The following is a 16,822-nucleotide window of genomic DNA, read 5'->3' on the forward strand; positions in this document are numbered from 1 at the left end:
CTAATTGTATCAAAATTTTCAAGCTATTCCACATTAGTCTCTATCGTTCATTTAAAAACATATATCACATACAGAATGTCTGTCCTATACGTTCTTATTCTACTTCGCTGTCATTTCGTTGCGGAAATACGTTTCGTCGAATACGTCACGTCAAATCGCGAATAATATACTGGATGCCATTATATACGGGGTGTTAGGATTTCCGAAATGACAAGCCGAGTAGCCTACGAATGTGCTGCCGATCTCTCGATGAGCGCTGTTCATCATCCTTTTCTTTCTTCTTTTTCTACGTATCTTCGTCGTATAAAGTAAACGCACAATTTTGAATACCTTAGAAGATGGACTTAGTCAGTGGAGGAAATATAAGCAATGATACCTTTTCATTAACGTGCGAGCAAGGATTACCTCGTCTACAGAAGCCGCGGGCCGAAGTAATCAAATTAAATTCGCAGCGCAATCAGCTTCGTGAAAAAAGGCATCACAACTGGCAGACGAAAGAAAGAAAAAAGAAAATAGGAAGTACAAAAGGAAGAAACGTATGTGAATATTGTCGGATGGAGCGAACTGTCGAAGTTCGCGATTCGAGAATTATTTAAGAGAATTTAATAAGCGCGGTCATAGAAAAGGGAAGAAAATAGAACGAACGAGAGCTTCGGAGGAATTCTAAATTCAATTGTTACTTGGTGCTCGTGGAATGCATTTCGCAGCCGTTGATTGATTCTCCAACGTCGAACGATTCAATTATAAAAGGCTATTGTAATATTTTTCCATTTAAAAAACCAGGCTTACTTGATATTGGCAATTACGCGTGACTATTTGCGTATTGTAATGTCGTTGCTCGTTTCCACGGCAGAGAGAAGCACTCGAAGCAACGGAAACTCATTTACGATCTCCTTCGGTCATCGACGATGTTCGATATTAAATTCTTTAATTGTTTGTTAATAAAATACATTATTTTAGCTTCTTCTTTTTTAACTGTACCCTTGTCTTCTTGGTTGGGGATCAGGGAAGGGAATATCGCGAGTATAATTATTATTCATACCATCTTCTTTAGCTCTTTTATGGATTTAATAGAAAATTGGAGTATTCGTTTATTATATTTTTATTATTAACTACTTTTTTACCTAGTCAGCACAAATTATGCAAACAGAATAATTAAATTGAGGTACCATTATGAATATTTATCGTACTTTTTATTTATGCAAAGTTGCTTTACAAACGAGTATATTGTAAAAACTAAACATTAATGTGCCAAAATAGATATTCTAGGATATTTTATAAATAGATATATACAAAGTAGAATTTTATTTATACGAATTCTACTTATTTGAACGAAATCTTAACATCCGACTAGATGAAGTCCTACAGTCTGGATCTACTTATTACAACGTGAATACTTATCACATAAATGAAAAATCACAGGTAGTGGGGAGAATCGGTGAAACCCTGACAGGTTTATATAAAGTTCTACTTTATTACTTCGAAATGTACATAAATAAATAAATATAATATACTCTCAAAATTACATGCTTATACAAAAAAATATTATCCTATTTAATTGATAGAAATTTCTTTAATTAGTCATGGAATCTTCTCTAAAGCATCGAATCGTTTCGCGTTTTCTAATCGGGAAATTCTCGATAGCAAAACATGGAGTGACGCGTTTAAACAACTTCACGCCAGCCGGCGTGAATGACCAGAGCGTGCAGTAGTCGTAATTGGTCGGATGATAGAGTGGAAATTAACGATTGCAAGTTCGGGAGCGTTTTCAATAGCCGGAAAGTCTATTTCGTGTCCGTAGCAGCTGTTCAGAGACGTCTGACCGCGGATTAGTCTTTTCACGAACGAAGACTACGGACAGATGTTTCCAAACAAATGGCCACGAAACTTTCTATAATTGAAATTAATGATTTATCATCTCGTAAGCTTTTAATAGCGAAAATACGGCAACGAGCCATTAAATCGGAAATGTTCATTATATAAATGGATTGTAAACTTTCGAACGACGTGGATAAATATGTCTTCTTTGTCTCTTCCGATGGTGTAGTGTCTCTCAATTTTCCTCGATTATAGAGCCGTTCGTGTCTATGTGACGGCCACATTTTTTAATCGTACATATACATTCACGTAGATTGTACGATAGTGTGATCGTGAATACTTGCATGAAACGTTTCAATTTGGCGAAAGATTAACTTCATTTTAGAGGTTAATCCACCGATTAACTTGATTTTTGCAATTCCTCGTTCTATGTCAGATTTATATCTTCGTCGCATTTCGTTATCAACGATTTAAGTTCGTAAAAAAAAAAAAAAAAATAGTTTCGTACTAGTGTTTTTCCGTGCATAATTTACTACGAAATTCGTCCTGGTGTATTTCCAAGATAAAATTGTACAGTGATGCGATATAAATAAAAAAGGTTAAATATTTGATGGTTAAAATGACAATTGCTGTGAGAATGATACGTAAAATCGCAATAACAATTACTATTGCTATTAGCTGTGCAGTATTACTAAAACGTTGGAACAAAGTTGAGAATAGTACATTTCTCATAATGTATATGTACTATTCCTGATTCCATGCAAACACAAAATTTCGAAACTATTTCGATTATAGAACGCAATTCGTTTCGTTTAATTATCGGTTACGCATTTACATTATCGTTGATCGTTAAAATTAAGTTCTCTAGTACCATTACTCAGTGGAACACACGTACATGTACATGCATGTGCAGAAAATCACAGATACACAAGAAACCACGGTTGTTTCCCAAAAATAACCACGGCCGATCGATCCTACCAAATCTAATTCCTTCGTTCGCTTCACACTTCCCATAAAATTCACTCCATCCCTTCGATTCACACGGCTGGAGTGTGAACTAGCCGAAACTCGAGCCCCCGAGCTCTCGTCGAAGACGAGAACGCTTGCCACGTTGGATCGTCATAAAATCGCGTCACCAAACCGGTGAACGCAATCTACCAAGTAACTAACTCGGTTACCAAGCACTTGTACACCACCCGACGTCGTCGTCGTCGTCTCTCTCTCTCTCTCTCTCTCTCTCTCTCTCTTTCTCTCTCTCTCTCTCACTCTCACTCTCTCGTGCTTCACGACATGCGGTCGCGACGTCTTCGTCCCTCTCTCGAGCTTCAACCCTATCCTCTCTCGAGGACCGCTCTCTTTGCAACGCTGCTGGCGGCGCGTGTACCTGCCCATTATGGCTAAAAGCGTAGCACACTCGATTATCACGTCGTCGCGCGTGGCTGAAAACTGAAAATGCCGTGGGCCTTTGACAGTGTAAGAGCCCCTTCGTACCGGCGATAAGGCATTAGCCACGCCGTGAAAATTCTGCTAACAGCCTTACCGCGAACTTGCCGATGCAGTCCCGTCGTCGCCACAGGACCTGATCGATCCCACCCATTTTCGGCATACCAGCTAACGACTATTTCCAACCGTAGACAGAAATATGAACTACGATGAGGTTTTCATCCAGTTCTGGAATGTATATGGTTCGATATCGAGTACGGATCATTTTGTATACTTTTTCGATTTGATATAACTCGTCGAGATAAATGATGATCGTTACGGTAATTCGCTGATAGAAAGATACAATAGTATGTGTACGTGTTGAAGAATTGGGGTAGTGACCAGTTAATTCTGTATTTTATATCTTCGATATATTTGAGATTATATGTTAGTTATTTTAAGAGTGCTTGTATGTTTATTCTTGCAATCGGATTAGAGGAGTATTTTTTTATGTAGTTTAAAGTACATCGATAATCAGATACGAGTTCGAATCTGTACAATAATTCTATTTTGTACTTATTTTCTCTATTGGATCCTGCTTGTACGACATTTCTTATTTTCAATGAAACTTAATTTAACATAAATTATAAATTTCATACTGCACGCATGTCTTTGGGCGCGTTATTATACAATATAAAACTTTCTTCCTATGGCATAATACACTTAAAGAGCCAATCGAACGTATCGGAAATTCTAGTTGAAAAATACAAAAGAAGAAATGTTTCGACACCGATGAAAATCTGCGTACACATTTAGAAATCTGAAATTAAAATTTATATCGCCTTCGTCTTATTGTATTTATGAGTTAGAAAAGATCGTTCATGGCAGCAGAGCTCAGCGAGAATTTGCATTTGAACGCGTCAGCGAAATTCTTAAGGCGGCATATACTTACCTGCCGAACGGTAGGTTAAGAAAAGAACCCTCGTTCTACGGAGGTTCAACCACACCCTCGAATCATTATTAGGAAAGCTACACCGTTGTGATTTCAGGGAAAGACGACCCTTCGTTTTCGAGGCACGAGAACGGGAACGTCGTTTAACGACGTCATGTGCTTCAAAATCCTTACAACAAAGTTTTTGTTTGCACGAAATCCGAGACCTTTCCCGGGTATCCTTACGGAGCTCGTAAGGAATCCCTTGTAAAGGGACTCGATAATGACGAGACACAGTGCTCCAGAGATAAAATCTTGCCATTGTATCAAAACTCTGTAGCGTTCCTTTTTTCGAACATCTTAATTGTCTTCATCCACGATTGTACAATAATACTTTTAAGGGAAAAACGAGTGGCATAACATCTTACTTGTAAAATGTGGAAATATTCCCTTTTTATTATAATATTCTCCTGTTCCCTGATTTGGTAAAATGTTGATAGGCCAAGTTTTTTACTTGCGTTTTTTGTTTATTATAGATGATTTCGTATATGATTAACTGTAATGCAGGTTATAGTTATTAGTAACGAATTCACGATATTAATAGCGATGTATGTAGAATAGTCTTCAGGAATCTTGCATTAAGCTAATAAACCTCAACCAGGCTGCAGATAAATAGTTTATGTCAACATAAATATACTTCATCCTTTGCGGTGTACTCGTGTATATATCTTCACTGACGCTTATACATCATGCTAACAGTTAATTAAGCGAAGCAGAAACGCGAATAGCGATTAAATGTAGAAACCTAGCAAACAAATCCTATTTGAATTATATTTTCTTCCGAAACAAATTCTTATAATCGAATTTCGAACAAAAAATATTCACAACTATAAATTATCATAAAATTCCAGATTTCCATCGAAAAATTAAAAGGTAGAAAAGTGAATTCCAATGAAACGCCTGTTCGAAATACTCTTTTCCTTCGATACACAGGAAAATTGTAGCAGGACAGCAAATTCTCTGTCCCCACGGAGATGCTTTTCCACTTTGCTTTTTATGCACCTGTCACCTCACACCCCATGAAAGTCCCTGTACATCGAGCGTAACCGCACAGCTTTCAGAAACTTCAAAGACTCACTCAACCGTCAGTCTTATCCTTTTACGTTCTTTTCAACATGCGCGCGTACTACATTTTACCTGTACATATATGCATCAACGTAGCCGCTGTAACCGCAAACCGTCCAACATACTGATTACAATCCACCGGTAGCTGGAAGGAACGTCTTACTCGACAATCGGCTACCGGAGAATTGCACAAAGGACGAAATCGCTTGTGGAGACGTTGATTTCTGACGCTCTCTCGACCCGTCACTTGATGCAATTGCGCTAACGAGACGGCACCGCCTCGTGAAAAACAGAGTTGCGAAACAATTTGGATCGAGGTTAATAAATCGTGACGCCTTCTTCATGCAATAGCGTATAATTGGGAAACATATGGGAGGCGAATTTTGAGACTTTTTTTAAACGATTCATAAGCAAATAAATAATTCTTCTAATTTTTGTAATAATTAAATGCTTTCATACAACGTTCTTTTATTCTTTATCATTTTGAGTATCAGCTCTTAATTTTAAGTTACAGCTGATTTAAAGTGAAATTTATATCAATTGTTTTAGCAGAAATTTTCTCAGTAGAACAGATTACTAGGAGAATATTGTTACGTATTATGAAGGTTCATTTGTCGGAATATAATTAATGCTAATTCTGCTTGCAAAATCTCATTGAAACATATTTTTTGCTCTGATTAATTCTTCGAGTATCCCTAGCAAAACTTCAACGTGACTGAAACACCACTTTTAAAATAGTTTCTTTGATAAAACAGTAATTAACTCCTTCCTTGGAGCCGTACGGATCTTCATTAGCCGCTAAAAGGATAGTCTTGGAATAAATAGTTTTTGCAAGTAATATTTAATCGGCTGGCGAAGATGCAGAGCATTAAACGTGGCCGAGAAAACGACGACGATGAATCTCGTTTGGTAGTCTCAGACACGAATCCTGCAGGACCCTTGGTCGTCTAGAATCGAGATTATAAATATTGATCCTGAGCGTCCTTCAACTTTGAGTGCACTCGAGGAGTCCCTCTTGTCCCGCATTTCTATACCCGGCCGTACAGTCGAGGGGGATTCTTCGTGGCGAAATTGAAATCCGAGAGGTTCCTCCTGCTCGTTCCGCCAGAAAGAGAGTCAAAGTCGCTCGGGCAAATTAAAATTGTAGGGCACGGCCGTGGACAACTGGCCTTTGATGGCCGCGCCAACGGTCACGGATCATCTAGTCTGCGGAATAAGGAAGAATCGCCGTTGCCAAGCAAGGCATTTCTTTATGGGGGTTGCGTCGGGATGCGTTGAAGCCTGGAAAAGGGACGTCAGCCTCCTTCGAGCTGTGGACCTTCAAATCCGCGGAAATTGGACGCTTTATAAATGGATCGGGGGTGGGGATTAAATAAAATCGCAGTTTGTTGTTATAACACTATATTTGCTTGGGTAAGATAAAGTATATCTATGTATTTTAGATTTGAAAATAAACTAAGATAAGGTCAGGGAATCTATAATTATCAACGTAAAAAATTGTCTTGGTAATTTTAAACGTAGGGAGAAATTATTTAATAGTTCAAGAACTTCGTTAATTATTTAACGATTTAAGAAATAATAGCATTGTTAGTCTTACGATGCGCGCAGAGAATAACTGATCTCATGAAACACTTTGATTCCTACATCGCTTGTGGAACGAATCTCAGCGCATCTTACGATTATAAGTATCATAAAAACATAGAACTCTACGCAATAAAAGGGTAGAAATCTGATTTTGTTTATTAATAATAACTACGATTGAACAATAAGTGTCTGAATTTTTTCTCTTTGATTTTATAACCAGCAAATATTTTATACTAGCAGCAACGTTAATTTAAAGTTATCTCTTATCCACCATTATCCTTTAATAAAGTTCATATCCTTGAGAAGAAAGGACAAACTTTACTCAGACTTAAAAAATAAAGGAAATTCTTGATAAGGGACAAGAGAATGGAGAGAATAGAGGGTCAGTAGCCTAAGCTGGGTTGAAGGACGCAGACTTCAGAAGATCAGTGACTGGCGTTAGGCTATCCGTCCCTTCGTCTCGTTTTGCCCTCTAAATCGGTTTAATCGAGCTCTCGTTAACTTCGTTATCGCTAATGCCCGTTGCAATGTAGCTAAGTGGCTGTTGCTGCCTCGAGCTGCACTGCCCTCCAGGCTCATATCCTTTGGCAATTACTTTACTACCGCCAAAGTCCTGATTCGATTAATCAATTAACGTAAGTTCATTCCGAGAGTGATACGCTTTCGGTTTAAACAGTCTGGCCGATATATCGTTTCGAAAATATCGTAGTTTTACATTTTGGTAAGACAAGAACTACGAAGATTTATGGGAACAAAATTTTAAAGATCTTATCACTGTTCACGAGAGTTGGAATTTGATGAAATCGAATGAAAATTATAATTGTAGTTTATTTTTGTATAATTCATTTGAGAAAATATAATACGTATAACATTAATGAATACAGTGTTGTGAGTATGTAAATATTTATAGTGTGAAACTCAACAAGTCTCCATCAACATCTGAGATACTGATTAAATGAAGAGGAATCAGTCAGAACAGTCGAAGTGGAAAATATTCGACACTGTATAAAAATACATAGCGATATTATATTATAATATTGTAATTATAAGACTATGAGTGATATATAAAAATAGTATATTTGGTATGACACATAATAAAAAGCCATTACTATAAAAATAATTAAGCAAAGAATATAATAACATATATGAATGTGTGTGTATTCTAAAGGGAATACTACAAGTTCTCCAATTTGCTTACTGGATTACGTAAATACTGTTAATTCTCATTCGACTAGAGCTTAATCGTAAGTAACGTGTAATACCATGGAAAATCACCTTATTTGTATTTCGTAGCTATGAGAACCCTGCGAAAGTCAGAATTCTAAGGATAACCGTCCTAGAAATTCCGAAACGGTGCTAAGTTGAATCGATCGTATGAATTGTTTTAGTACGCTGAGTCTGCATCAGGCCTTCAAAGTGCAATCGAGTTCGCCGATTTCGAGAGAGCGTGAAACGTTACTCTACTATTCAGAGATGCTATAGGTGTTCTCTTCATTTTCATCACTCTGTCCCTATCGTTCGTCTGTTCACCACTCATCCTCTTCTCTTGCCGCATGCAATTACTCTGATTTCATCTTCAGAAACGAGTAATTACCATCTCCGGGCTAGTTATAATTAATAATAATGAATTCGACATATATTCCTCACTTTCTGTCCTTTTCCTAATTTCTGCGTTCGTTAGTCGTTGTCTTTGTCCACTTCATCTAAAAGTCGTAAAAGATTTGGGTGAAAGGCACTTTTAATAACTACGTACAGAACGTAGAAAGTAGCAAGAGAGATGCTTTCAAATTTAATAAAAAATCTTATATTACAGATAAAATCACATTTTTTGTGTTTGATAGAAAATCAATTTCAAAATTCGAAATCTATCAAGTTCTTGCTTTTTTCAATTACTTCATATCGAGACATTTCTTCTTAGTTAGCAAAATGACATGAAAGTAACAAAAATAACCGAAAATTAACAAAAATGGAATTACGATATTTTTTCTGTGCGGTCTTCATAATTCATAAATCATACTTTACATATAATTATAATTCATAAATTATAATTTAAGTCTGATAGATAATATTATTTGCATAATACGGAACTATATTTATCCAAAGGAAAGATGAAAAATTCGCGAGACGTGTTAGAACGCAGCGACGCGTCGTTAAGTGACGCATTGAGTTCACTTTCAGTCTCATTCCGAGCGCGAATTTTGTTGCCAGACGCTTCTTAGGCCATGCGTCGACTAGAGGTGTATTTTCAAGTTGAGGTAAACGCCACTGCCAGAAAAGTACATTTCTGATTCCCGTGAATCAAACCTGATGAGCTACTAGAAATGAGCTATATTGTTGCGCGAAGTTTGTGCCCGTAATTTTGTCATACTTGTAGCTTCGAACAGGCAGGTACTGATAAAACAACGTATTGTCGAGAAATTTTGAACGAACGACAAACTCCATAAATTCAAATATTTCCAACAATTTTTCTGCTTAAAAATAGAAGCGGCTGCTGTAGCAGTTAAAATAGAGCTGGTAAAATAAACTAAAATACAGAAAACTAAAGCATTGTAGCGTTCGTCAAATTGTTACAGCGTTTTCAACGCTACATTGCACTCTGCCGAAAATGTGTAGGTACAGGTTCAAAGTGTTCGAACATTCATCGAACTATCACATTTTATTAATACTGTAACGTGATACAGTTAGGCATTTGTATTAATAAAATTGAAAACCAATATGAAAATGTACATATATGAAAGTCATAAGACATTTACTGCAAACATATATTTACTAAAGAATTAATACAGAGGATGAATAGACATCATAAACATATAAGTAGTAAGAATAGTCCAACCGTATATCGAGGCTCATTGACTATTTAAATACTTTCATAATCTCTACAAATACTTTACTTGTACTAACTATTTTGTACATTCGGTGTACATTTTCCTTTCAAACTTTACCGATATAATTATGAAAGTCGTGCGTCGTTACAATTCCAGTAAAATTTCAAAATATTTTCAGCGGCACTCGACAAGAAAATACCACCACTCGACAAGAAAATACCACCACTCGACACTAACTAGTGTCGGACGACGGTAGCGCAGTGGTTAGCGCCTTAGATCACGAACGTTTGGGACCCGGGTTCGAATCCCGGCGATCGAAGTTCGATTTTTCTTCTACGCACAAAAACGAAAAAAAATCTGCAGTACCCCAGCAGAGCGACATCTATCTTACAGCCTGCACCTCAAATTGGTGACCCCGACGTGATCGACAGCGAAAAGAAGAGATGTGACAGTGATAGCGCGCTACCCGAGAGTTCCATCACCGCGAATCTAAGCTTGTGGCCAATCTTGACCCTACTACTTACTACCGCTACGACGAACACGGAACGACATCTTTGACAAACTTCGACACCTCACCTCCGATCGACGCACAAAGCAGGTGACGGGAAACGAGACGATGATCAAGCCCCAGGAGTGAGATATGTGGCCATTGCCATGTGACCAAGTTTTTTCATGGGCATCACCACCAGCACATCATACTAAAAAAAAATAGAACAGAGGCCTACGACCGTATGCGGACGCCCCCCGCACTGTACTGACAGGTTCCATCGCGCACATCGGAAGACTGCGCAACATCTGTAAATATCTGTTTGACAACAGGCGGTTGACGCTTTATCCCGCATCGAAAGACAAATCCGCAGATACCTAACTTTCTCACAAATGCACGCGGAAACAACGAACGAAATCATACAACACAAAAAAAAAACGTTTATCACTGGTAGGGGCGGGGTACTGTGGTGGCACTCAATAATAGCAATAATATTAGCACTCGACACTAACTAGTGTCGGATGAACGGGCAGCACAGTGGTTGTTAGCGCCTTGGTTACGAACGTTCGAAACCCGAGTTCAAATCGCGGCGACTGCAGTTCGACTTTTGTTCTACGCATCAATGGAAGAAAATCAACAATCAGTGACATCTTACAGTCAGCAACCAGAATTATCACGGACAATACTTTTTTACACCTCACATACTTCCACGAGCTACTCTATATTTCATTAAATTAATATCCTTCCGATTTGAAAAGCTTCACCAAAAGCCCTCTATCGAAAACGAGAAAGGAAAAAACCACTGGTAACATATAAATATCCTTCGCTGCGTTCGACGAGTACGAATAATCCCCGTTGGCAGAAGGCAGCCTTTAGGTGAGAAAGTTTTGATTTACGATAGCAGGTTCGTCCGATACCAAAGGTCAGGACCAGAAACGGTGCAACGGGAAAAGTTTACCGGCGACCGAGAACGCTCTATTAGTATCAACCATTCGTTATTTTTTTTCCTAGTTCGCGCAACTATGCAAGAACGACGAAGAAACATCCGCGAGTTGGTTAGTAAGAAAGAGCCGGATCCCCAAAGGATATCCGTTCGTGGTTCAAGACACTCGGCTTGCTTTCTCGTCATGGAAAACTGGTTATTGATACTGCACCAGGAACTTGTTTGGAGAAGGGAGAGGAGGAAAAGTTTGCGCGCCGGTGTCGGAGCATCCCTTCCGGTGCTGGGTGCTAGCCATTGATAAAAACATATTTGCCCGGGACCAAGCGATGTTAACAACCTCGCGCTCGTATCGTTTGTCATTATTGCCGTTACGTGGCGGGGGACTCGATCAACTGGCGAACGAGTACGAAAAGTTTCGCGTCTAAGGAAAGTTCAACGCTGTCACGGACCGTGGAACCGATGAATCGTGATTTTCTCGATAGTGTCTTAACTGGCTCGAGTCCGAGTGTCGAGGAAAATCTTGGCCGATTGCCGACCTTTGATCTCTCCTTCCTACTGACTACGTAGTCAGAATTTTATTAGGGAGAAATGCAGGGGACCGAGACAATCAGCTACAGTGTTTTCTTAATTTTTCATTTATTTTATTCTTTCGTAAATTGTGCTGCACTTAAGATGATTGTTTTAAGTTTCTATACAAAGTCAAGTGGAACAAACGAGTCTGTATGAATTTATTTTCGTCGATGATTTATTAAAAAATTATAATATATAAGAGATAAGATTTCATTAAGAAGAATGAATTGATATTGTACTTGTAGTATGCTCATCGAACGAATGCCTTGAATGTTTGCTGTTAATTATTACCGATAAGTAATTACACAGAGTTAAAAAACAGAGAAACATCGTGCAATTTCGCTTAACGACAACGATGTTTTCATTCCTTACGAAGCAATAGGAAATTAGGTTTAGACAGAAATGAGAAAATAATACGGCGAACCGATTAGTGAGCTTACGTAACAAAGCTTTACCTTTGACAGATGGTAACGTTTAGTAGTAGAGCACGACGGGTTTGGATGTAGAAATCGATAGTTGTACGGGAACTTGTGTAAATAGAGATTAACGGGAAGCTTTTGTTTGTAGCAAATATTATGGGTGTTGCCATAACATCAATCGTCCGATGCTAAGACCGATGTTTGAATATTGTTGATTATTGAACTTGATCGCTTCCGTCATCACACACATAGTCGAAAATCTCTGAATAATTTTATACAAATAGTGATCGAAACTATTATTCAAATTTTAGATTCAACTAAAATTTATAAATATTATGAGACTTTTTTACATAGATATGTCTATGTACTATTTACAAATGTGTTTCGAAGATCAGACTTCATCTAGTATATAGAAAAATCTAATTCTGTTGCAGTGTTTGAGTGTTAGCGCGATGGATACGTCAAGGAATCGAACGTGGCTGAGAAGAATGGCTAGTCTGCTCTGGCTTGTCTTCCTATTTGTCGGAGTTTCGGCTGGAACTCTAGAGAAACTGCACGAAGGTGAGTTGGTAGCATTATGTCAGCCAAATTCTTCTTACTATATAAAAAGACGCGTATTGAATAAATATTTTCAATCTGTTCCACGTAACTGATCGATTTTTTCAAAATAGCTGATATTATCGAAGTTAATAATTATACGGGATCGTGTCGCACAATAGGCGCAAAGCCATTATCCCAGCCTTGTCTGTGAAAGTGAAAAATATAGACCGAAAAGTCATTATCATTCCTGTCCCTGACGCGTACCTTTGCACGGCGTCACCGACAGCGTTCGAGTGACGATGATAAATTTCTGTTTAATGTATTGAACACCCCGTGAGATTTATTACGTCTACAATAGCAGGAAATCGGTCTTTATCGATAGCATCGCTTCACGACCCAACAACGTTGCCAACATTCCTGAAATTCCTTCCAAACGCACTCACGAAGATTCTTAAACATCTTCGCTGCGCTATATTCAAAACGTGAATACGCACACTATGCACAGAAACGTTTAAACGGTCTTCAAAGGATAAGAAAAAACATCGAAAATGTATTTACAGCTCACCAAACGAGCAGAGATAATCGTAAAAGAAACGACGCTGTGGCTACTTTAAACCGCGGTATGACCACTGATATCTTTCGACCGCTTTCGTTCCTTTAGGCTACGATCTGGTTATCCTGATTTCGTACCGCGCCGTCAACGAGACACGGGAAAGCGTTAACGATCGCGGGGCAGCGCGTGCGGAGAGCACCATATGATTTAACCATAAATTCGATCTGCATAACAAGGCGACCCCTCATGAATAAAGTCATTCGTATTTCGATATTAATCATGCCTCGCCACGCCATCCGGAACAACGAGTTTAGAGGTCTGCCCTCCCTTTCATCACCCGCCTCTGTTTTCCTTCTCCGCTCTCGCGTTTCACGTGAAACGCGCCTCTGTCAGAGGCCGACGCGTCTCTTTCGCGCCGTCTGCGCGCCTCGTACCATCGCTATCGAAAATTTCAGTCTCTGCTCGCCTGTTCGTCACGTTCAAATGCGTAAGTGTTATTCGCCGACTGAACCGATCGTTCGTTTATCATTAATGACGCTACATGCTATTCATTTTCACGGAAGCTGAGAATTTTGTTAATGGTATTTATAGTGGAAGCGTAGTGAAGTGGATTTGCGTTGTAACGTTTCGTTAAATAGTCAGAAGAACTCTTAGGATGGAATATTATACGTTTCCCTCTTTGAACCATATACGTACATAGATACATATGTATATCGTAGAAATTAGGTTAGAATGGGTCACTGTTAAGTAAAATATATTGGGATATTAACTGTAAGTAAAAGATTTGGCTGATATGAACAAAAGATATATTTGAGGAAGATGCGAGGTTCCTGATGTTAGAATTAATAAGATGTGTTACGATCATTTAGATATTTTCACTAATAACGGTAAAAAAGATCGAAGCTAATTTACTATATTGTCTAATCTTAATTGAAACTGTACATTTATGACGAAGACTCATGTAAGATTAGGCTGTAACCTATTAAAACGTTAGAGCATTACTAGGAACATTCTGCTTCTCTAATTATCTTATCTCCCTCCGACACCGATAATTTCATTCTAACTAACCTTACCCAACCGAATCGAAAAATCCCTCCCAACTATCTCCGATTCTCAACTTAACCCGTACTAAACTCACAAACCAAGAACCGCCCACGTACATACGTTCACCTGATTGCACGAACGTACCTATAGCTGAAGATACATATTTCCACAACTAGGATCCAAGGAAACCAGAGCAAAGTAATTTCTGATAGCGGTTAGAAGCGGAAAGGATAAATGTATCGGGTGTACCGAACGTAATTAGAAACATTCGAGGAAATGGATTGTGGGATAGGAATGCGGGTTTTCGTTGCTCGACCAATGGACGCGACAAGCGAAACGGTTTTATCGAGTTTTCCAGAGAATTATCTATCGCGACCACGGTAGATAAAGTATCTACGTCTTCCGGCCGATAGGTCCTCCACTATTCCCATCTCTCTTTTCCTTCCTGTCTCTTTGCTCCTCTTCTCTGCCTGAGTACGCCTTCCCCTTCTCCCTTCTTTCTGTGAAAGCCAGCAAGCTCCGTTGCAACTTCCGACTGAATAAGCATCACCTCACTTCCGTTTCCGACGATGTAGCCTTTGACGTAATACGTGCGCCGTTTTCTGTGTCCCATTGCCTATCCCATTTCGTCGACCTCTCGTTCTCTTTCTCAGTTACCAGTCTGCGTATCTACTTCCTCTTTGATACTTCCCTTTCTCTTCCGGCCTCCCCTCTCCCCTTTCTATATTTCTTTATGGATCCACGAACTATTCTTTGCGGTGTTACCATTATTGCTGCATCTTCGTCCGTGTCTTCGGCTTCTTGTTTTAATACCACTCATCGAACTTTTCAGCCACGTTGTTTCTTTTAAGCGATCTCCCTTTGACATTGCTTTTTACGCGATCGCGCAAAACGGGTCACTTAACGCTTTGTCGATTGTTAGAAGTACTTTGCTGGTCGTTTTGATATGAAAGTTTCTCGAGTTTTTTAATATTTATCGTTTTCAGCGATCTATCTTTTGCGTTTCGGTACTCCAGTTTCTTTACGCGGAATCTTAACTGCGAAATTAACGACTGACTGTTGCCGAGCTTGTGTTATTGCATTTACTCTTGAAGCACGTAACAGAGTCAATTTGTTTGAGATGTTCAAAGAGAAATCTACTTTTTCTTTGTTAATGGAAATATATTGGTTTCGAAATTTTTTACAATACAAAAAAAAAGAGAATCAAACGAACGTTTAGATGTAATTGAATCCTTTGATGTAATTTTGTCATTAACGTAGAATGCATTACGGATGATATGCTTCGTTTTAACGCAACAAAAACTATTGAACGTCAACATGCGTTGCTTCCAGCAATATTTCCATCTACTCGAATACCTTTTTTGTATTGCTATATAGTGAGATAAGTTTGTACGAGATGAGATGCTAATGGTTCCCTGAATTGAATTATAAACGGCAAATAAAGACAGAGTACCTGTTAAAATCTCGTTCCGTCTATTTACCGTCAGAAGAGGCACATTAGAATCATCAAAATTTGTACATCGCTGAACGTTAATTTTCTACCGCCGGAAGGTTAATTCAATTCCACACAAAATACCAACGCGTTTTCAATCCGTGGTTCGAAAACTAGAGTTTCACGTGTCAGAAAGAAACCTCGGTTACGTTTCTCGTAGAATACAAATGCGACGTTCTTATTTTCTACTCCATCAAAGACAAACTATCCGACGGAAGTCCTGTGTCGTCGCGTTATTAAATCTTTCCACGACTAAAAATTGAATCCACCTTTTGTTTTCGATATCCGTCGCGAACTCATGCACAGTTGATATAAAACCTAAAATGGATTATTCCGTTTGCTAGAACTTAGACAACGCGACATCAAACGAAGCTAATGATCGCTTGAATTGCTGTTTAAAAGATTCAGATTAAACACGCTTGATTTCACGGTTAACAACGTTGATATGCGGTCACGGTGGTCCTGTTAACAAATTGGTTTCTGGATGAATTTCATATCTGTGTATTGCACATAGCGTTGATGTATTGTCGTTTCTTTCAATACAATAAATTGTTATACTCCGATATAACATCTTATCAGACAGAAATGTTTAGTAATTTTCAGAAGGTTATACTATATGTTATACATACTCTGGTAGTCATGAAATTATATGTTGGTTGTATTATATATTGATTAACAATACAAAATAAAAATTCCTAGAATTTTATAGATCTCCTAGAAATAGATTTTATAGATAAATGTCCCATAGTGCATTTCAGATTTCAAATTATTATTACAGTATTAACAGCATTATAAAGTTTACGAAGATCGAAACATTTCAATTAATTCTGACATAATTGGTTATCGGTGGACCACATGGCGTCATTGTCAAGTTTAACGCCAATCATTGGTAAATCCGCAACGTTCGTGTCAAAGATTCTACGAACGTCCCTCTATCGTGTAATGTCAGAAATATACAGAGGAGATATATTAGCTGCATTATAAATGAGAAATGATAACAATTATGTGGACTAACAAGATAACAGCGATGCATCAAACGAGCTTAATCTCTTTCTATCGCGATTCTGAT

General features: G+C 38.3%; 1 protein-coding gene across 3 annotated transcripts in view; it reads left to right on the plus strand.

Moving 5' to 3' along the window:
- Positions 1-16,822, plus strand: part of LOC100747772 (semaphorin-2A) — a 564,473-nt gene that overhangs the window by 265,933 nt on the left and 281,718 nt on the right. For all 3 annotated transcript variants that reach the window (XM_012386839.3, XM_012386840.3, XM_024368287.2), the window contains one exon: positions 12,559-12,685. In XM_012386839.3, coding sequence (XP_012242262.1) covers positions 12,559-12,685 — 127 coding nt within the window. The remainder of the gene's footprint in view (positions 1-12,558; positions 12,686-16,822) is intronic.

This window comes from Bombus impatiens, unplaced genomic scaffold, assembly GCF_000188095.3.
Source record: "Bombus impatiens unplaced genomic scaffold, BIMP_2.2 scf_0418, whole genome shotgun sequence".
Taxonomy (NCBI): domain Eukaryota; kingdom Metazoa; phylum Arthropoda; class Insecta; order Hymenoptera; family Apidae; genus Bombus; species Bombus impatiens.